This window comes from Girardinichthys multiradiatus, chromosome 7 (assembly GCF_021462225.1).
Source record: "Girardinichthys multiradiatus isolate DD_20200921_A chromosome 7, DD_fGirMul_XY1, whole genome shotgun sequence".
Lineage (NCBI taxonomy): Eukaryota > Metazoa > Chordata > Actinopteri > Cyprinodontiformes > Goodeidae > Girardinichthys > Girardinichthys multiradiatus.
Window position 1 is genome coordinate 29,202,400 of NC_061800.1, and position 20,485 is coordinate 29,222,884.

The window sequence follows — 20,485 nt, forward strand, 5'->3', positions numbered from 1 at the left end:
AACTGGCTGAGTGAGAAAAGTGTCCTCCCTTGTTGAATCATGAATTATGACCACATTTTTCTGGGTAAACAGAGTTTGTTTTCACCAGTCACACCCAGTCAGACCTGCACAATCAAGAAATTGCTTAAATAGACTCTGTCTGACAACATGAAGTAGGCTAAAAGATTTTAAAAGAAACACATCATACCTGATCTAAAGAAATCCAAGAACAGATGAGAAAAAGTCATTGACATCTTTTAGTGTGAAAACAGTTAAACACGATCGGTACTTTGGAAAGTACCGATCCTGTGTAAAAATCTTACCACATTTCAGAATAAGAAGATCATAAGGCCAATCAAACATGGAGTTGGTAGTGAGAGGGTTTTAACCATTCCGTTCAAAATGTGTTTATGGAAAGCATTTTTTACATTCTTATCTCTGTTCAAACTGATACAGTTTTAGACATGGGTTCTCTGCATTTGTTCTGATTCATTTATACTGTTTTGTGGTGAAAAACAAAATAGCTGGGAGAAAATCTTTCAAGCTCAAGTAAACTTGGGTAAGGCAGCAGAACAACAATCCTCTGTGGAGTCCACCTCTGAAGGTAAAAAAAAAAAGACAAAATAAAGACTCTGGTGTGACCTAATCAATGTCTGGACTTATAAGTCCAGTTGAGATGCAGCAGCATATAGGCCACTTATCCTCCAATGTAATTGATTTAAAACAATTCTGCAAAGAAGAGCGGGCCAATGCTTGTTGATAGTTTGTTCGTTTCTTCGTTTGGAGGGCACTTACTTTTTCTAATATGCATAGGTTGTTTTGGATAGAATCTTACCTTTTTTTCATTTTATAAAAGAAATTGAAATTTGAAAACTACTTTTTGTATTTATTCGGGTAATCTTGATCTGATGTTAAAATTTGATGGGTGATCTGAAACATTAAGGTGTGACAAAAAAAAGCAAAAACAGAATAAATGTGTAAGGGGGTGAATACATTTCATAGCACTGTAACAGCAGAAGAGCTAAAAGTAAGGTTGCTCAGCGGTGTGGTAGAAAAGACTCACAAAGCTTTTCTTAAAGGCCACATAGTTGTTTATACGGTGAGATCTAGGAAGAACTTGAGTCTAAATATTAAATTGTAAAACAAACCATTGCCCCGATAACTAGCTGCCTTTTGTGCCCTTTTAAGTTCTCTACTTAAACCCAGCAGTTTCCTGCGCAAAATGTCAACATGAACAAAAATACAGGGGCAGAAAATAACCAAGAAACAAGATGGATGCGCAATTTTGTCCATAAATCCATTAAAAAAACAACCTCCCCTTATATGCTGCTCAAGCCTTGAACCCATGTAACCCAATCCAAACCTCCTCCTCTAGACTCTCGTTATCAGATGGCTGCATGTGTAACCCCAATCAAAAGATACAGCAGAGATGGTTGAGCAGAAACAGTCATTTCCCATTACCTATTTTGGTAACCTGTCACTCTGATCTCAAAGAATTCCTGGGAATCTGGCTGAAGATATAGTCTCAAACCACTGCAGCTTGATGCACAGTGCCATCTATGTATATCCAAACTGAAATGCATAGGGAATAACTTGTTTGGCTGCAAACTGAGTACCGGTAGTTTCTTACAATTAAACGGGAAACATAAACCTACTTGAGACACTCAGAGCTTTAACTAAAAAGCAAGAAAATTTACCTCAAAGGGGGTGATAACAGGTCCACACAGGTCAGTTGTCAGATGAGACTCTTTGCTTTATGTATTTAATATTCATACTCCTTGAACTTCTTAACATTTTGTTAAGTTACAACCACAAACGTCTATGTATCTTATTGGGATTTTTGAGGTAAACACAAAATAGGGCATAATTGTAAAATGAAATGAAAATGCTTTTTTCAAAATATAATCAAGCAAAAAAAAAAGGAAAATTGTGGTGTACATTTGTATATACAGGTCCTTCTCAAAATATTAGCATATTGTGATAAAGTTCATTATTTTCCATAATGTCATGATGAAAATTTACCATTCATATATTTTAGATTCATTGCACACTAACTGAAATATTTCAGGTCTTTTATTGTCTTAATACGGATGATTGTGGCATACAGCTCATGAAAACCCAAAATTCCTATCTCACAAAATTAGCATATTTCATCCGACCAATAAAAGAAAAATTTTTTTAATACAAAAAACGTCAACCTTCAAATAATCATGTACAGTTATGCACTCAATACTTGGTCGGGAATCCTTTTGCAGAAATGACTGCTTCAATGCGGCGTGGCATGGAGGCAATCAGCCTATGGCACTGCTGAGGTCTTATGGAGGCCCAGGATGCTTCGATAGCGGCCTTTAGCTCATCCAGAGTGTTGGGTCTTGAGTCTCTCAACGTTCTCTTCACAATATCCCACAGATTCTCTATGGGGTTCAGGTCAGGAGAGTTGGCAGGCCAATTGAGCACAGTGATACCATGGTCAGTAAACTATTTACCAGTGGTTTTGGCACTGTGAGCTGGTGCCAGGTCGTGCTGAAAAATGAAATCTTCATCTCCATAAAGCTTTTCAGCAGATGGAAGCATGAAGTGCTCCAAAATCTCCTGATAGCTAGCTGCATTGACCCTGCCCTTGATAAAACACAGTGGACCAACACCAGCAGCTGACACGGCACCCCAGACCATCACTGACTGTGGGTACTTGACACTGGACTTCTGGCATTTTGGCATTTCCTTCTCCCCAGTCGGATGATTTTGGCATACAGCTCATGAAAACCCAAAATTCCCATCTCACAAAATTAGCATATCATTAAAAGGGTCTCTAAACGAGCTATGAACCTAATCATCTGAATCAACGAGTTAACTCTAAACACCTGCAAAAGATTCCTGAGGCCTTTAAAACTCCCAGCCTGGTTCATCACTCAAAACCCCAATCATGGGTAAGACTGCCGACCTGACTGCTGTCCAGAAGGCCACTACTGACACCCTCAAGCAAGAGGGTAAGACACAGAAAGAAATTTCTGAACGAATAGGCTGTTCCCAGAGTGCTGTGTCAAGGCACCGCAGTGGGAAGTCTGTGGGAAGGAAAAAGTGTGGCAGAAAACGCTGCACAACGAGAAGAGGTGACCGGACCCTGAGGAAGATTGTGGAGAAGGGCTGATTCCAGACCTTGGGGGACCTGCGGAAGCAGTGGACTGAGTCTGGAGTATAAACATCCAGAGCCACCGTGCACAGGCGTGTGCAGGAAATGGACTACAGGTGCCGCATTCCCCAGGTCAAGCCACTTTTGAACCAGAAACAGCGGCAGAAGCGCCTGACCTGGGCTACAGAGAAGCAGCACTGGACTGTTGCTCAGTGGTCCAAAGTACTTTTTTCGGATTAAAGCAAATTCTGCATGTCATTCGGAAATCAAGGTGCCAGAGTCTGGAGGAAGACTGGGGAGAAGGAAATGCCAAAATGCCAGAAGTCCAGTGTCAAGTACCCACAGTCAGTGATGGTCTGGGGTGCCGTGTCAGCTGCTGGTGTTGGTCCACTGTGTTTTATCAAGGGCAGGGTCAATGCAGCTAGCTATCAGGAGATTTTGGAGCACTTCATGCTTCCATCTGCTGAAAAGCTTTATGGAGATGAAGATTTCATTTTTCAGCACGACCTGGCACCTGCTCACAGTGCCAAAACCACTGGTAAATGGTTTACTGACCATGGTATCACTGTGCTCAATTGGCCTGCCAACTCTCCTGACCTGAACCCCATAGAGAATCTGTGGGATATTGTGAAGAGAACGTTGAGAGACTCAAGACCCAACACTCTGGATGAGCTAAAGGCCGCTATCGAAGCATCCTGGGCCTCCATAAGACCTCAGCAGTGCCACAGGCTGATTGCCTCCATGCCACGCCGCATTGAAGCAGTCATTTCTGCAAAAGGATTCCCGACCAAGTATTGAGTGCATAACTGTACATGATTATTTGAAGGTTGACGTATTTTGTATTAAAAACACTTTTCTTTTATTGATCGGATGAAATATGCTAATTTTGTGAGATAGGAATTTTGGGTTTTCATGAGCTGTATGCCACAATCATCCGTATTAAGACAATAAAAGACCTGAAATATTTCAGTTAGTGTGCAATGAATCTAAAATATATGAATGTTAAATTTTCATCATGACATTATGGAAAATAATGAACTTTATCACAATATGCTAATATTTTGAGAAGGACCTGTAGGCCCTCTGAGTCACAAATTTGCTATTACAGCTGCAAGTCTTTTAGGATATGTCTCAACCAGCTCTACTTCTAGAAACTGAACGTTTTGCCTTTTTCTCATTGCAAGATAGCTCACCGTCAGTCAGAATGGAGACTGAGTGTTTCCAGCAATTTGTAAAGCTCGCCACACATTTTGAGTTCAATTTAGGACTGGGCCATTCTAACACGTGTGCGTTGATCTGAAGCGTCCCACTACACCTCTGGCTGTACCCTTAGGGTCATTTTGCTGTCTTGGGAAATCTCTGCCTCAGCTTCAACTTTTCTAAGACCAGGGCAATTCTTCCAGGGTTGCCCTGTGTTTAGCTTCATCCATTTTCCTATCAACTCTGAACTCTGTCACTTTGTCTCCACAGCATGATGCTGCCACCACTATGGAACAATGGAAATGTTGTGTTAGTTTTCCACCACACACATCATTTTCCATTTAGGCCAAAAACACTCAAATTTCATCTAATCTGGCCTGAGCAACTCCATCCAGGTTTGTTGTCTCCTCTACTAGGCTCAAGGCTAATCGTAAAACTGGACTTTTTATTGCTTTCTCTCAAAAATGGCTTACTCTTGCCACTCTACCATAAAGTTTGTCCTGTAAACCTCTATTCATCTTTGGACGGTCAGCCACAAGCTATTAGCCAGGAGTCCCACACTTCTACTTAAAGTCGGACTACAGAGACAGAGGCACTGTTTGTTATGTGCTTAGATCCGGTAAATATCTTATGCTGCCTGATGTGCTCCACTGCTGTATTTCGTTGAAAATAAACAGGAGGCATAGTTTGAGTAACCTAAACCATACGCTTAAGTTCATATTTAGTTTACAAAAACTCCACAGAGGTACAGAAGATAAACACATTTAATAACAAACACGTGGCCTGCTATTAGGGGCAGATTCTGAGCCACTTCTAAGGTTTAAGGGGGTTGCAAAGACATAAAAGGCCTTTTGGCAGGATTCTTGATGTCCAACCATCAGGAGACTCAGAAGACTTCCTTCTTCCTTGAAAATCTCATTTCAAAATTTAACTGGGTGCCATTACAACTCTGCCCTTTTAGATGGAGGCGGTGACGGATAAGCGATTGCGGTTCATAACAGGCATGAAAAGGTCACAGAAATGGAAGCGGCAGATATATGACCCTTGAAGGACGAGAAGAGATGGGGCAGGATGAGGATTTATCATACATAAGGAGCAAAATCCAGAACAACAACCTGACCACGTGTACATATTTGTTGCGCAATCTGGCCTATTATATGTTGGACAATAGTCTTTAATTGGTCATTTTCAAACACAAAAATGGCACAAGAAAGTCATAACTCTCATTGAAAAGAAATCACAGCCTCACCCATTTATTGCCCCCAAGTAAAGATATGTAAGGAGCCTACACAAAATTACAAAAAAAAAAAAGCTTTTATTGCAGTAGTATCATCTAAAAGTGAAAGAAATGCTTTAGAACTCCTCTTTGGAGATTATTTTACCCCCCATCTGGCAAGATAATCTTGAATCCAGACCTGGTTTCAAATGTCACACTTCTAAGCTGTTTATTTGGTTTAATCACGTCTTTGCAAGTTTAGGCTTGTAGCCATCATCCTGTAGCCATTTCCTGACAATGCACATCGAATGGCATGTTCTCCTGTCTTTCCTGTTTTGAAGAGAGGCTAAGAGAAATTAGCACATGCATGTTGTTATAAATACACCTCAAGAAAACAGAAAATCATGGATAATCATGGATTACAAATTAAAAGCCCAACACTTTAAGCAACAGAAAAAGTAAAGCACACATTCAAGTATGCTTCAGTTACATCAAATTAACAGGAAAAGGTTGGATGTCAACAATTATGGCACCAGTAATTTTGCTAAAAACAATTATTTCTTAATTTGTCACCCCCACCACCAAATAAATCTACTTAAAATAAAAGGTTGGATGTTTCAAAAATACTTTATGTGTGAGATAATGCTACTGGAAAAACAGATTTATTTATTTCAAGGCTTTATATATACCTTTCCCAGGGGTAAATGTGGTAAGTATATTTGAGGAAAAGCTTGATATTTTTTTTCTATGAAACATGAAGTTGGTTTTATAAATAAATATTAATATACATTAAATTCTGAGTGCCATACATTTGTTCTGTATTTAAAGCCTGAGCTCTTGCTGCCACACTTCATATTGAACGTCCTTGTTTTTTCTGTACTTTAGAAAGCAACAAAGACTAGTTGAATCAGTAAGAAGTCATTACATGGATGATGAAAAGAAGTCACAAAAATAAAATAGAAAATATGATGACAGCGGGCAGAAAAGGTCAGCCAAATTAAATGAGCTAGCAAACTCACCTTCAGAATACATAATATGTTCCTGTTTAAAAAAATGCATAAAAACCAAGCAAACAAAAAAAGCAGGAAATATGGATGAAGGAAGAAAAACTGGGAAGAAACAGCATCACTTAGGGGTATATCAACATGGTGAGATGCAACTCCAGAGAACTTGCTGGTGTTCACTCTGAGAGTCAGGCATCCATGACCAGCCAGCTATCAGTCAGCAGGCACAGGCACACACATATGAATACACATAGCAAGCAGCTGCATACCTATCACCAGAAACTTGCAAAGTCCAGTCCGAGCCACTAAAAGGGAGGATTGTTATGGTTAGAGAGTGATCAAGAAGTTTTCCCCAAACATTCTTCAACATGGACTCTGACTTCTTCACATTTCAACCCATCAATGAGACAGTGTGTACTCTTTGTGTAGCCAAAGAGAATGAAAACAGCCTCACAAAAGTAGTCTTTATGCTCCAAAGGTTCTGAAAACCCCTCAGAGTTCTGCATCACAAACAAGAACCAGGGTGACCCATTCGGGTCCCGACAGTAGACAAGCATTTTAAATGAACTAGCAGTTTAGGTAAGATATTGGTATTAAAGTCTAAGACAACACTAAATCACAGGAGCGTCCTAAATCTACTGACTGGAAAAAGAAGCAAAGGGAATATATTCAGTAAAGATGTCTGAGGCGGCTCAAGATTTCATATTTTATAGTAGGGAGGTTCTGTCTGATAAGAAACCCAAACCTAGAATCAAGTGCAGTGAAGTGGAGAGCTGAAGTGTGGTTTCCAAAGGGTGCTCATCATAGGAACAGTCCCTGCAGCCTCACAAGGTCTTGTACAGCAAAGCTTCCAGAAAGCCTTTAATATTCCCTTAGTCTGGTTAGTGTCAAAACCCATGAGGTGACTTTAATATCACCTCAAAGTTGCAGCACACCAGCTTTGAACAGAATTTCGCCCCTTTTGATAAAACTTAATTTATTTTACCAGGCGCTGCTAAATAAAATGTACTCTTGGACAGAAGAAGAGGTTTAAACACTCAACAATAACGTCTAAAATAATATTCATCTTTTAGAAAGGTGGTTTAGTTATAGCAGGTATTCGTTCTTGACATTGTGAGTACTGAAGTTGACAATTTAATTTCTCAGATTTGCTGAGGGTATAAAAGGACACAGAATTTATTGTGGGTTTTATGAAATGATCAACCTAACATCTGTGATCTTAATAACGTTCTTGTAAAAATGTTTAAAAAAACATTTTTACATCTTTTTGACAAACTGACAATTTGCCTTGATAAAATGTCCCTTACATCATGTGAGGATTACCCCACAAAATACCTCCTATTTTACCTATCTTTTGAGTTATTTTCTTGTTTATGTGAGAGTATTATGATTGGAAACAAGTGATTCACAAAAAAAAAAAGAAAATCAGCTAGAGATGAGCACTGATCAGTAATCAGCCTGCAGAATTCAAAAAATCGAATATTTTGTTCTCTCAGCTGATAACTGATAGCCAACAAGTCAAACAACACTACATCATAGAAGTAGTTACTGAGGGAACAAGACTCAAACTCAGCAATTTACTGTATCAGTGGGGTGTTTAAATTGGAATCAGAGGAACTACAATAGCTGCAATAAGCTTCTAGAAGCTTATTTTCGACAGAGAATTTCAGCAGATAACAGAATGGAGCCAATACCAAAATTATAGATATGTCTGTCAGATTTAAGATTTGCTAGCATATCTGAAATTATTGTGAACAAATGTAAAAAAAAATGTATAAGTAGTAGTAGTATAAGGAGAAAAAATGCTTGGTTTATTTACTTTTAACTAAAAGATATCATGTGAAAAATAAATTATACCCGTCTCAATAGTCAATGGAGAAGCTTTTATTGACTTCACAGCAATCAGACCTTTCTTTAACTGCCGAGGAGCTTTTGGCATGTTTCCACAAGTATTTTGACAATTTATCTTTGGCAATGAGCTTTGGTGGAAAAGCCTCCTTGCCTTCAAACCAATCTTTAGCTCCTCCACAGATTCTCTATCAGATTCAAGTTGGGATTCTGGCTGGGTGCCCCTCCCATATAACGACAGAGGAAACACTGATTTACAATGTAACACATCTGAGCAAATCAGTGCTTTACAGAATTTACAGAAATTTGATATCAGCCACAAAACCCCTGATCTCTCTTTGAGACTAGCTGCTGATGATATCTTAAACAATCTCATCACTTGTAATGAGTTAAATCATCCAACGTTCAGATAGGTTGTGCAACAAACAGCTGACAGATCAACAACCACGTTGAAACATAGCCATCATATTTCTGCTTTATAAAGTCTAGGCTTTAATGCAGGAGCATTAATCAGAGTTTTTCCAGTTCTTAGGGAAGGAACTAACCTTAAGGACATTTTCTTAGACAGGCTTAAATGCTTAGTTTTCATTGGGTCACTCTCCTTTTAAAGGCACCTATCTACAGAATCTCAGAGTAGCCAAAATACTTTTTTTGAATCATGTAAAAATAGCAAAGCTTGGTCTGTGTTGGATATTTCCTGAGCTGCTAGGCTGATCAATGGATGACTCATTCCTTGAGTCCACACAAGACAAAGCACAAACTAATAAGGCTCTTTTGATATACACATCAACCTACAAGAGATAGGTCCCCCTGTGAAAAGGCTATGAAAAGGCTTGTTAAATTAATACACTGCCCATAACAGCAATAAATTGTTATTAAATGCCATTTTATTATTCTGGCATACGGCTAAACATGACAACATAACAGCAGACGCCTGTCCCCTTTGCATCTACACACCTTCAAATGGAATATAAAATCGCTGTGACAGGCATCTAATCAGTGGCATCTTGTATTGAATTAGGTGCCATCAACCTCCCCTTCCGGTAGAGGTAGACTGTAGATCTGCAGTAAAAGGTCTTCTTTTCAGTTTGTTAGACGCTGATTTGCTGGGTCACATTTTTTAATCCTGCAGATGTCAAATAACCTATTGTAACCAGTGGAGGTCACTGTGGACATGCCCAGGAGACTGTCAAAATGTAGAGCATAGAAAGTTTCAAACTGTTGCTGAAAAGCACCTATTTCTGTCATCAGCTGTGTTCATTCAACTTAAGATGGAAGTTCATTCAACTTAAGATCGAAGTTTTAGTTTCTTAATGTATCTTCGACCGTCACTGAGTCGTAGCAAGAGGAGAGGGAGCAGGTCAGGTACCTTCATCGGGTTATGTTAAGCCCAGGGGGTCCTTTGCGGGGGGTGTCGGGGTGATGCTAAGATTACAGTAACGTGTAGGTGCTGTTCAACACATGTCGGAGCACTGCGTCTCATGGTGAAGCTCTGGGCTTAACTGATCAAAGCTGTGGCACTCAACACCACCAGACTCTGCGGCTCAGGCATCTGTTATACTCCTAATTAACTCAATGTTTTTCTGTTGTCCCCCTGTGAAGTTTCCATGAAAAGAACAACCACCAAGCTAGAGCCTTTCAAACTGCAATAGATTATCCAATGTGTCAGGAAATGAAGCCCAGCCACAAAAAATGCTTTCAGAGTCTGTGGAACCACTTCCCTTCAGAGACATCCCTGCTGGATGGGAAAGAGATCAAAGAGGTGGGATGCACAGAAGAATATAAGTTGGTAGAAGTATTTACAATATCGGGAGAAATCGTCTTAGAATGGTTGGTAAATATTGACTCAACTAACACGCATGTTCTTCTGAACACTTTGAGCACTCCATCTAGGAATTGAGGAAGGGCTTTTGGCACCAACATGATTTCAGTGTTGGATTGGAGCCCATTCCTAGCATAGGTTCTGTCCTGGTCACTTAAGCACTAGCGTCTAAACTTACAAAGCTTCTGCTTTGAAACCAAAAGTCTATGAGCACCTTGTTAACAAAAGTCTCTTAAAGCCATATTAACTAGTCAGCATTCACAAACACTGTTTGAGATAATCAGCTTGAATTAGCGATGCACCAATCCAAGAATGTGGGAATTGAATCTGATCCCAATATCTACGTTTAAGTATCTCCTGATACAGATATTTTCTGATGCTGATAAATTTTGCTTAAACATTTGGTGTTGTTTTGTCTTGGTGCTGTATTAAGAAATATGAATAAACAATCAAGGTGCTGTGAGCCACACTGTTGCTCATACTAATGGCCTTTATTCATTAGTAGCTGTAAAGGAAGTAGGGCAGAAAGAGGAGGGGAAGACATGCAGTAATTAGCTAGGGACGGGGAATCGTACCCGGGACAGCTGCGTCAAGGACTGTATGGCGTGCCAGCACTACTATTGACTCAAATGATGCCCTTGTGCTCGATCTTTTGACAGCATCAAGATTGATGTATTGTAATGGATGGTCATTAATAACTCATGAGCAGCAATCAATAAAATTCAAAATTTGTTTACTAGTTTTAGTGAAGCAAACTCAAAAACATAATACCAACATTGTTTTTGTTTACATTTTCAGCAACTGATTAGCAAGGTTCACAACTGCAGTGTTTTTTTATTACATTGCAGAGTTGAAATAATTTCCTTAACACAAACATATCTCAGACAAAGGTGACGGTGATCAGCAGAGTGCTCACTATGCTACTAGCTGGCTGACCACTGAAAGCAGGGTTCCATGAAAGGCAGCAAATATTTTATTATGTAAGGGTGCAACATTTATTGGCTGTGAGCTTGAAGTTCCAGAGCAAAATTCTGTGGCGTCTGGATCTGTAATTGGAACAGTTACCACAGCCCGATATCTGATCCAAAAAACACTTCAGCGTCAAGTCTGGAACAGATCCTGGACTGGACCCATCAAGATATTAGTCTGCTGGTGAATGAGACTATAAAGCTGTCCCCTTACACAACAGTATGCAGAAACCAACAATGAACTTGATGAAAGTAATGTGCAAAATAGTACTCTGCCCTCCCTCGATGCCCATCGAAGTATATTAGTAGTGCTAAAACTCATTCAGAAATGTTGGGGACATTAAGGGACTTAATCCCTACCGATATATTACATGTTTTCCCGTCAATCGTGAGGCCCTAGTTGAAATAAAATTTTTAAAAAAGATGGGGCTACATGTTGGCTTTCTAGTAATGAAACAAAGCAGGTCAAAAATGGCTTTAGCCTGGGCTCCAACTGCTGAACCCAGCACCCTATTTGACTTTACTAGGACAGTTTTGAAATTTTTTTTTTTTTAACTAGAAATCAAACACAAATCAAACAAACCCAACTTGTTCTTATGGAAACCCAAGTATAACATCAAGTGGCCACAGAATGACTCTCGTTTTATTTACACAGAAGAAACCGTAACCATTTCGACTAAATGTAGTATTTGAAGTCGCTTCTCCGGCTCCACAGGAAAACAGCATCAGCACACATGTCGATTTCATCACAGACTTGAGACATTTCCTCCAGCATGTGTTTATTAACTACAGGTGTGAACTCTTCCCTCTAAGGGGTTTTCACAGTTACCTGTGAGGACAGCGCAGGAGAGCCAGACCCTGCCCCCAACTTCCTTCCACCAGTGGTCCTCTAATCTATCCTGTCGGCCCATTTTTTCCTCTTTCCCATGCCTCGGAGCACTCTAAGAGCAATATCCTTTTAATGAGTCTTCCCTTTCTCTGTCCTCAGGGTCCCTTTCACCTTCACAAACCATACCTCTTCTCTAAATCTCTCTCTCTCCCTTCAGTTGAGTATGAACATTTCATCAGCATATTATTTTGTGGGTCCAACCTTCACTGCCAACACTGAGGTAATTCAACAGATTTACCTTGAAAATATAAATTATATTTGTGTTTTAATTAGCATCTGCTGGACAAATGCATCTAGTTTTCGAAAACTGTCTTATACATATTTAATATTTTTGGCACAAAATCAAACACAGGATGTTTAATGAGATGAAAAAAACACAAATTAGGTGGCTAAAAGTTAGAGAAGGAAGATCATTTATCAAATGCATGTTTCATTTTACAAAATTATACAAAATTCAAACATGTGAACATGAAATCTGGAGTTAATAAGAGATCTGTGCCTAAAATGCACAGGTTTGTATGAGCATAAAACCACGCTATCAGCTTCCCATCTGCTGATCTTTACACTAAACTGATCAAAGCTGCAACCACTCTAAACAATAGCTACATAGCCCACAGATGAGTGCCACATGTGAGTGGGGGCAAAGCTGACCACTTAAAGGATTTCTCTCCTCTTTGCCAAGTCCCCAGAACACAACGATTCAGGTTGCAGCAAGTTTAGTTACAAAAGGTATTCATGGCTTTGAAGCCCTCCACAGCTGGTGACAATGTTCTCAACATGTCAGAGAGAAGAAGTCCCGGCGGAGTTCGATCCAGTGTAAATAGACGACTATTACCAGCCACTGGAGTGTACACAGTGGAGTTAAAGGCACCTTTTCTTTGATTCACAGTAATCAAATACAAGGAGGAAGTGACATAACAGTTTTCTGCAAGCATACAAACCCCACATTCATACGGGTACAATGCCGAATATTTAGATGTCACGATAATATGAGTGATTCATGCAGTTGTGATAAAATGTTTAAAGAACAGGGGCAAGATTGATGCACAATTGTCAAGGAGTCTTAATATAAAATGTTCACCTCTACCACTGAAGTTTATTTAAGGGTAAGAAAATGTTGAGGGTTTTCAAGGCTAATTCATGAATTCTGCAACCAATCAGCACAATCAGTTTTCAGAGGTCATGAGGTGACTGCAGGCAACTTAGAAAGCTATTTTTATTGTTATAGGCTGATAATGAAGACTTCTTTTGTAAATGTATCAATCTTTTATTTTTTTTTAAAACCCACAGAACACAAAGCAGACGGTGAGCAGAAGAACAACCTTGACACCTGTGGTTATCCACACCCCTATAACCTTTTGTTGAGAGAGAACAAGACCCGGAGACTGAAAAGGTATAGCTTTGGTACGGCAGACCCAAAACAGAGAATGAAAAGGTAAACAATGAGTCAAAATTAAGAAGTGGAAAAACTGAGAGGTCATTAATCGATCGCAAATATGGGCTCAGGGTCCAAATCAATGCATTTTTTACATTTTAGGTCACCTACACTCCAGTAAGCGTCATATAGACAGTGCACATTGTATTGTTGATCTAATGATTCTGGACTTACACAAAAAAAAGTGTTTTTCACTAGAGATGCAGCAATCGAATAGAGATCGGAACTGGATAATTTCCTTTGGTCGGCTCTGATTGTTTTTTCCTGTTTATTAAACAAATATCAAAACTAAGGCGTCCCACAGTTTTCTGTGCTGTTGTGTTGGTTGGTGAGTGGAGTCATGTAGAATCCCAAGTCATTAAAGCATTTCTATAAGTTTTGGCCTCACACATTTAAGTGGGATTAAGTAAATATTGTAGGGTTAACCCACTGCTTCAGCAAACCACTCCAATTGATCGGGACATCTCTAGAACCTATCTAAAGGAAAAAATATTTTTATTACATATACTTAGTAACTAATCAAAACATTAAAATGGAGAGCTTCAAAAACAGTAGAATATTCAGAAAGAGTTTCAGAAGCAGCAAGAGGAGTCAGTACTACATTTATAGAAAAAAATGTACCTGGAGATCTCTTGTTTTGGCGTAAGGGCATCATGTAGGACTGTCGCGGCAGAAGAGGTGAGGAAGGAAGAGACATTGACACTCCCTTGGCATATCCTAGCTTCAATACATCCTCTTGCGCATAAATATGACTACTCCCGGGCCCCTGAGGCAGGGGGTTACCGTCAGGTTGAAATCTCCTTTGAACACTATGGCTGTGAACATCACCTGTTGAGAAGACAACAATTACCTAGTTCCAAAAGAAAAAGCAATGGGATCACAAGAACACTTGGCATAAACTATATTTATGTTTCTGTACTGATCTTATTACATCCACAAAAAAAAAGAATCTGTTTCCCTCAATGTGCCGGTGCTCTAAAGGCTATTAAACACAAAGAAACATAATCATTTCAGGAATAAAAGGAAGTGGGGATGTAATAACTGTTAATGTGTGTAGAGTGAGTGTTGACTTTATAAACCCCCTTAAAATATCCTGCAGACACAGACTGGTAATCTGCAAACAGCAAAGATGCATTGCTGAAAGGCACACTAAACTCAAATAACCATGAAGACTGGAAATACCTAACTGTTTCTCTGATTCTTTTATGCACACTCTGTAAGATTCACGTAGACTGCATGGCCAGGATCCCTTACCTCTATGAAATACTGGTCCAAAACTATGGAGAAAAGCTACAATATCCCATCTTAGCCTAGTGTTTAATAAATGACTCCAACATCCATGCTAATTTAGCAAGAAGGGAATGGTAGTGACCAAAAATCAAAGTAAAGCCTTAAAAAAAAAAAAACGGGTTTTAAGTATAAACAATCCTACTCAAGTACATAATACTAAAAAGCCAAGCCAGACAAAACATCCTAACAATATCCCAAGTCTTCAGCATTATAGTGTGGTTTTAATTCACATGTAAAGCCTTGTAACAAAAGTGCAATCCAATGATCTTCGATTCAGTTGTGTAATTGAGGCTTGAAGGCCAAGGCCTTAATTATTATCCATATCAAGAATTAACTGAACAGGTTAGACTAGGAATGAAAAAACACAGGAAGGCATGTTTATCTGATCATAGTCTTCACCTGTGGATCAGCCTTCCAGAAGACCTGAGAGCAGGAGAGACAATTGGTGTTTTTAAAAAGAATCCCTATGGTTTGGCTGGCTTTTAGTAATCAAGTTTGTTCTTCTGAAAATGTCATATATATAATATTATAAACCCTTAATAAAGCTAATATTAGTTTAAATATTCATTCTTTTCTATTTAGTTTGACATTACACTGATTTTAAAAGCAGTTATTATTATTTTAATGCTGTGATTAACATTTATACCTGTTTAAATTGACTTTTATCATTTTTATTCCATCTTAGTTTTAACACACTAAGCAGAAATTTCCTAATCTATTTCCATTTGGTATTCTTATGTCTCTTTCTGGTGTCTTTTCACCTTTATGAATGCAACAGAGTTTTTCCAGGTCATAACAAATAAACTTTGTCTCCATTAGCTGAACATTTCTGTGCATTTTTTGTCCAACACATGCTTAGCCTTGCCAAGCTGAATAGTTTAGTTTACTTTTGTTTTTTTTTATTTTGTGTAAAGCACTTTAAGGGTCCTTCGTTGTTTGTAGGGTCAAAATAAGCAATATTTCGATATGTCGATAGAAAAAAAAAAGAATTATCCAAATATCTTATTTGCATCAAAACCGATACAAAGTGATCCATTCACATTTGCCGAAATTGTCGAACTTCCTCTGGCAGCAGCGATGAAAAAAACACTCAGCCCTTCCCCTCCCTGCAGCCTCACCTCACCAAAACGAAGAGCTGCTGCTGGACGTTTTAAACTCTGCTAACATGGTGATTACAGACAAAAAATATTAATTAAAATATACTTTTTTAATCGTAAAGGGAAATTAAATGTTGTTGTAGCTCATATTCTGCAGGTTTCTTCAAAGAGCCGTTGTAGATGCTGATGGCTGTGGACAGGAAGGATCTCCTCTAGCTGTCTGTCTTACAACAGATCTGAAAAAGCCTCTGACTGAAGACACTCTGTTGTTGTATGACAGTCTCATAGAGAGGATGTTCAGAGTTCTGCATAATGTTTTTTATTTTATGAAGAATCCTCCTTTGCATAATGATTTCCAGAGATCTCTTTAGCCGATAAGGGAAACACAAAAGCGTTGGTCGGAGGTACTTTCCCTATGAGGCAGACTTAAAAAACCAAATGCTGAAGGAACATGCTAGCTGTGCTAACGCTACAACACTGATGTCTGAGAGCAACTTAAAAAGGTCAGTAAAGGTCCTGTATCTGCAACAGTGAAGTAGTAAACCTCCTGATGAATTAAGCTAACGCTATCTGTGTAAATATTACCTCCTTACTACTATGAGAACCCAAATAAAATGGGACATAAATAAGGCCTTCTTGTTTGTTTGAAGAGTTTGAAGCAATAGGAAAGCATAAAACTGGCATACATTCTCTTATAAAAACAGTTCACAATGCTTCTGTTTTTTTGTATTACCTGTGTTTGGTATGTTCCATAGTAACTAGAAAAGAAAGCAGAGATAATTTTCTTTATTTTGTTTGAGCATGCTGTCCTCCACAGTGCAGAGGGAGTACAAACATGTTAAACAAATTTTCCAGATGTAAGATCTCAAGAGGAGGACTTGCACAGAATCCTTTTCAATGATGTGAGGACCGTTGGTGATAATTTGTCTACCCCTGCTTTTCTCTTGGCAACATCAGACCACGGGGACGTTATGTTTTTTTTTTTCTGGTAGTTTAAGCATTAACTTCTAAAAGCAAACACATCAACCTTCACACCTTTTTATCAGTTCTGTCTCTCCAAAAGAAGCAAGCATTTTTCAAAATGCAAGAAGAAATTTAAAACAAAAAAGCCTAAAAAGACCTTTCCCCTGGCATAAACATGCTTTTTTTTTTTTTTTACCAGCTTAGCAGATGTACACACTGGAGTTGTTTAGGAAACATGATGGATCAATTACAGCAGTTTGTAAAATTTGCCTCCAGACACTTAGCCCTGCTGTTCAGAGCTGACTACCACAGTCAGCTAAAAATGATACAGTTTAACCATAAAGTCTTGCTTTTCTAAAACAAGTTGCACCTCAGCCTGGAAGATAACCAACAGCCATGCCTTCCAGCTGTACCATCAACAGAGTTGTCCCTGGGAGCCAGTATTAGAACGTGCAACAGTACACCGAGGTTAACTAAGGCTGCTGCTTTTAGGCAAATACTTAAAAGTCTGCATTTTTAAAAACCAGTAGGTACATGCCAATAAGAAGGTTCAAGATACAAGAGAGTAAATTATTGTTATAATTCAACTACAAGAAGGATGATGATGATGATGATGATGATTTCCTTTATTTGTACAGGGACAGTGTACAGCAATACATTGACCTAAAAACAGGAAATATGCATGGCGCCAGGTTATAGCAAAAGATGCTAATTTCCACTTGTAGTCCCTTGACAGGTTGATATTAATCAAAACTAACTGGGGCTTTTTTTTTTTTTTTTAATGGAAATGTATGAGAGAAGAGAACCGGTGAACATAAACTAATACAATATAATCGTAACAAACCTCTCCCCTCAGTTACACCAGGAAAAGAAAATTCATGTGGTTCACAAACTCTCTATAGTGAACACATCGGACAGATAAACCTATTAATAAGTTCCTGGGGACACAGACAAGGATGTCTGCTAGAGGTGAACAAAATAAAATGGACCTGGATATGGGAAAAACAAGACTGTTTTATGTGTGTTTAAACCCAGAGGTCATGGGCCTGTGAGCATTTCCCATGCCCCTACGAAACACTAGAAGGACATCAAGTTAGTGGAAAACTAAGACTGCCATTGAAATACAAATACTGCAAAGTTTCTCTGATGACATATTCTGGTATTTGGAGTACTTCGTGAAAATTTTTTTTAATCAAATCTCAGCTCATACCATGCCTTTTCGCATTTAGTTTCCATCGACAGAGTCACTACTGGAGGAGAGATGACCAAATTTAACACAGCAAACTACCAAATACCCAAGTGAAGAAACTCTTGTGGTTTTACACAAGTTATAACACATTTTTTAAACTTTAAAACAATTACAATTGCCATCTCATAATATTCACAGCTGGGACAGTGTGAATGTTTTTCTTTGTCCAAGTGAAAAAAAGGATTTCTAAGTGATGAAACATCGGCCAGGAATCCTATGGTAACTCTGGAGGAGCTGCAGAGCTCCATATCTTTTGGCAGGACAACCATTAATCACCTACCCTAAAAAATAAACATACAGTAAATGTGTCATTATGGCAATGTCACTCTATGTTATAAACATATGGTGAAGAACTGCCTGGACTGCAATACATGTTTGCTAATTATTTGTGTCATGCATTCAAGTCCTCTATTCCTGTAATATACTTGGCAGCACTTTAATGCAGCATAAAAAGTTTTACAAGGTAAAGAAGAAACAACGGACGTCAGCCAGAAGTAACTATTTGTTTATTTATCACAGGTCATATCACTATCGCAACATTTACCAATATTATTGCATATTGCATGTTTTTTTTACTAATATCGTGCAGCCCTAGCTGCTCTTTATGGCAGAGTGGCTAAAAGGCAGCCATGAGAAGTCCAATTTGCAGTTTGCTAAAAGCCCTAAAAGGGGACACAGCAGAAGAGCGTGTGCTAGTCAGATAAAGCCATAACTGAAAATTCTGGCCCACATGCAAAGCACTATATGCTGTGGACAACCAGTAGTGTAAATCACCATCTGCACGGTGAAGCATGGTGGTGGCAGTGTCATGCTGTGGGGAGGCTTTGCTACAGCAGATATCCGGAAAAAACCTTTAAGATGCTGCAAAAGATTTGAGACTGGGGTGGAGGTTCACCTTTCAGTATGAAATAGCTAGAATGCAATGGTTTTCATTGAATGAAGCACATGTGTTAGAATGGCCTAGCCAAAGACCAGACCGTAATCTAATTTGTGTCTAGCTCTAAATCCAATCTGTGGCAAAACATGAAAATTTACGCTCACTGATGCTCTCCATCCAGTCTGACTGAAATAGAGCTATTTTACAAAGATGAATATGTTGCAGTTTTTATCTTTAGATGTGGAAATCTAGTAGAGACATTTCCCAAATGACTTGCAGCTTTAAAACACAGCAGAATGTGGTTCACTTTCCACATTTATATTTGTGACAACATTTGGCAATCACTTTTCATCCACTTCCCAATTATGCACCAATTTGTGTTGGTCTAAAACTGTTTCATACAAATTACACTGAAGTTTGTGATTGTAAAGTGATTACATATAAAAAGGTTTACAAGTAACGCATGCTTTGGTAAGGCACAATAAAATAGTATGATTTGACTGTTCTCTCCAGCTATCTAGCCCAGGTTTACAGATGTTAAACACTTTTTACCATCTGTTAGAAAACTGTATTCACTTGCAATTGCCAAAACATTCCCCCAAATGTCTGTACATGTGCCAGATGAGGTATAAATGACTTTACCTGCTCACAGTATGGAAAGAAACGATGGAGCTTTACAAATAATATGGAGAGTCATGACGCTAGCTGACAGCGTATTAAATCTATTCTGCAGAATCTAAGCTGCTCACTCATCACTACCACAAATATAAAAGAGGTGAATTATAAACCTCAAGACAACATGTATTACCTCACTAATAAAACAGACCATGCATCAGCAGACCTAGCTAAATCATAACTGCAGATGTGGTGAACCGCATTAATGATATTTTGGTTTCATTCTTTAAGTTCTGCAGCCTAATCACTGAAGGCTCTATTGCAAAGAGCCATGGCCCTATTAGCACCCTTCTGGATCTGTCCAGGAAAAAAAAAAAAAAAAAAAAAAATGGTACCATGGGGCTGCTAGTCTAATCAGAAACAGAGACCCATTTTCTGCACTCCTCTGCCTCACCAGCATGGACACAAAGCTGTCCTATGTTTTAAAAGCTATGAAACATTGAAGAATGCTAGCAACAGGAAACAGACAGGTCCAATGACACCTCTGCATGCCCCCATGTGTGACAAAAAATATATATATACACAAATGAACCTTTTAAAAGGGCAAGAACTGCAGTCACCCTGGCCTGACTGGAACATTCAGCTCGGTGAAAGAGCAATACTTATTTTTTTTTTTTAGAGTCTTGCTCTATATAGTTTATAGAGTTTTTGTGGGATCAAATATTGTTAAAACTTGAAATCTGAAAGAATATCAATACTTATCTTTCAATAGCATCTCAGAATAAACAAACTACAAATGAATGTATAGATCAGAAAAATATTATTTGACCGATGACAAACCCCACCTCAACACTTCGAATAAGTGTTTAAGCCATTTACTGTATTTTGATTGCATGTGATAAA

At 38.7% G+C, this 20,485-nt stretch overlaps 1 protein-coding gene across 4 annotated transcripts in view; it reads right to left on the reverse strand.

Annotated features, from left to right (window-relative positions):
• Positions 1-20,485, reverse strand: part of tanc1b (tetratricopeptide repeat, ankyrin repeat and coiled-coil containing 1b) — a 136,675-nt gene that overhangs the window by 76,971 nt on the left and 39,219 nt on the right. For 3 of the 4 annotated variants that reach the window (XM_047370296.1, XM_047370299.1, XM_047370297.1), the window contains exon 3: positions 14,113-14,319. The exons of the other annotated variant lie outside the window; for it this stretch is intronic. In XM_047370296.1, the coding sequence (XP_047226252.1) occupies positions 14,113-14,319 (207 nt within the window). The remainder of the gene's footprint in view (positions 1-14,112; positions 14,320-20,485) is intronic. 4 annotated transcript variants of the gene reach the window in all.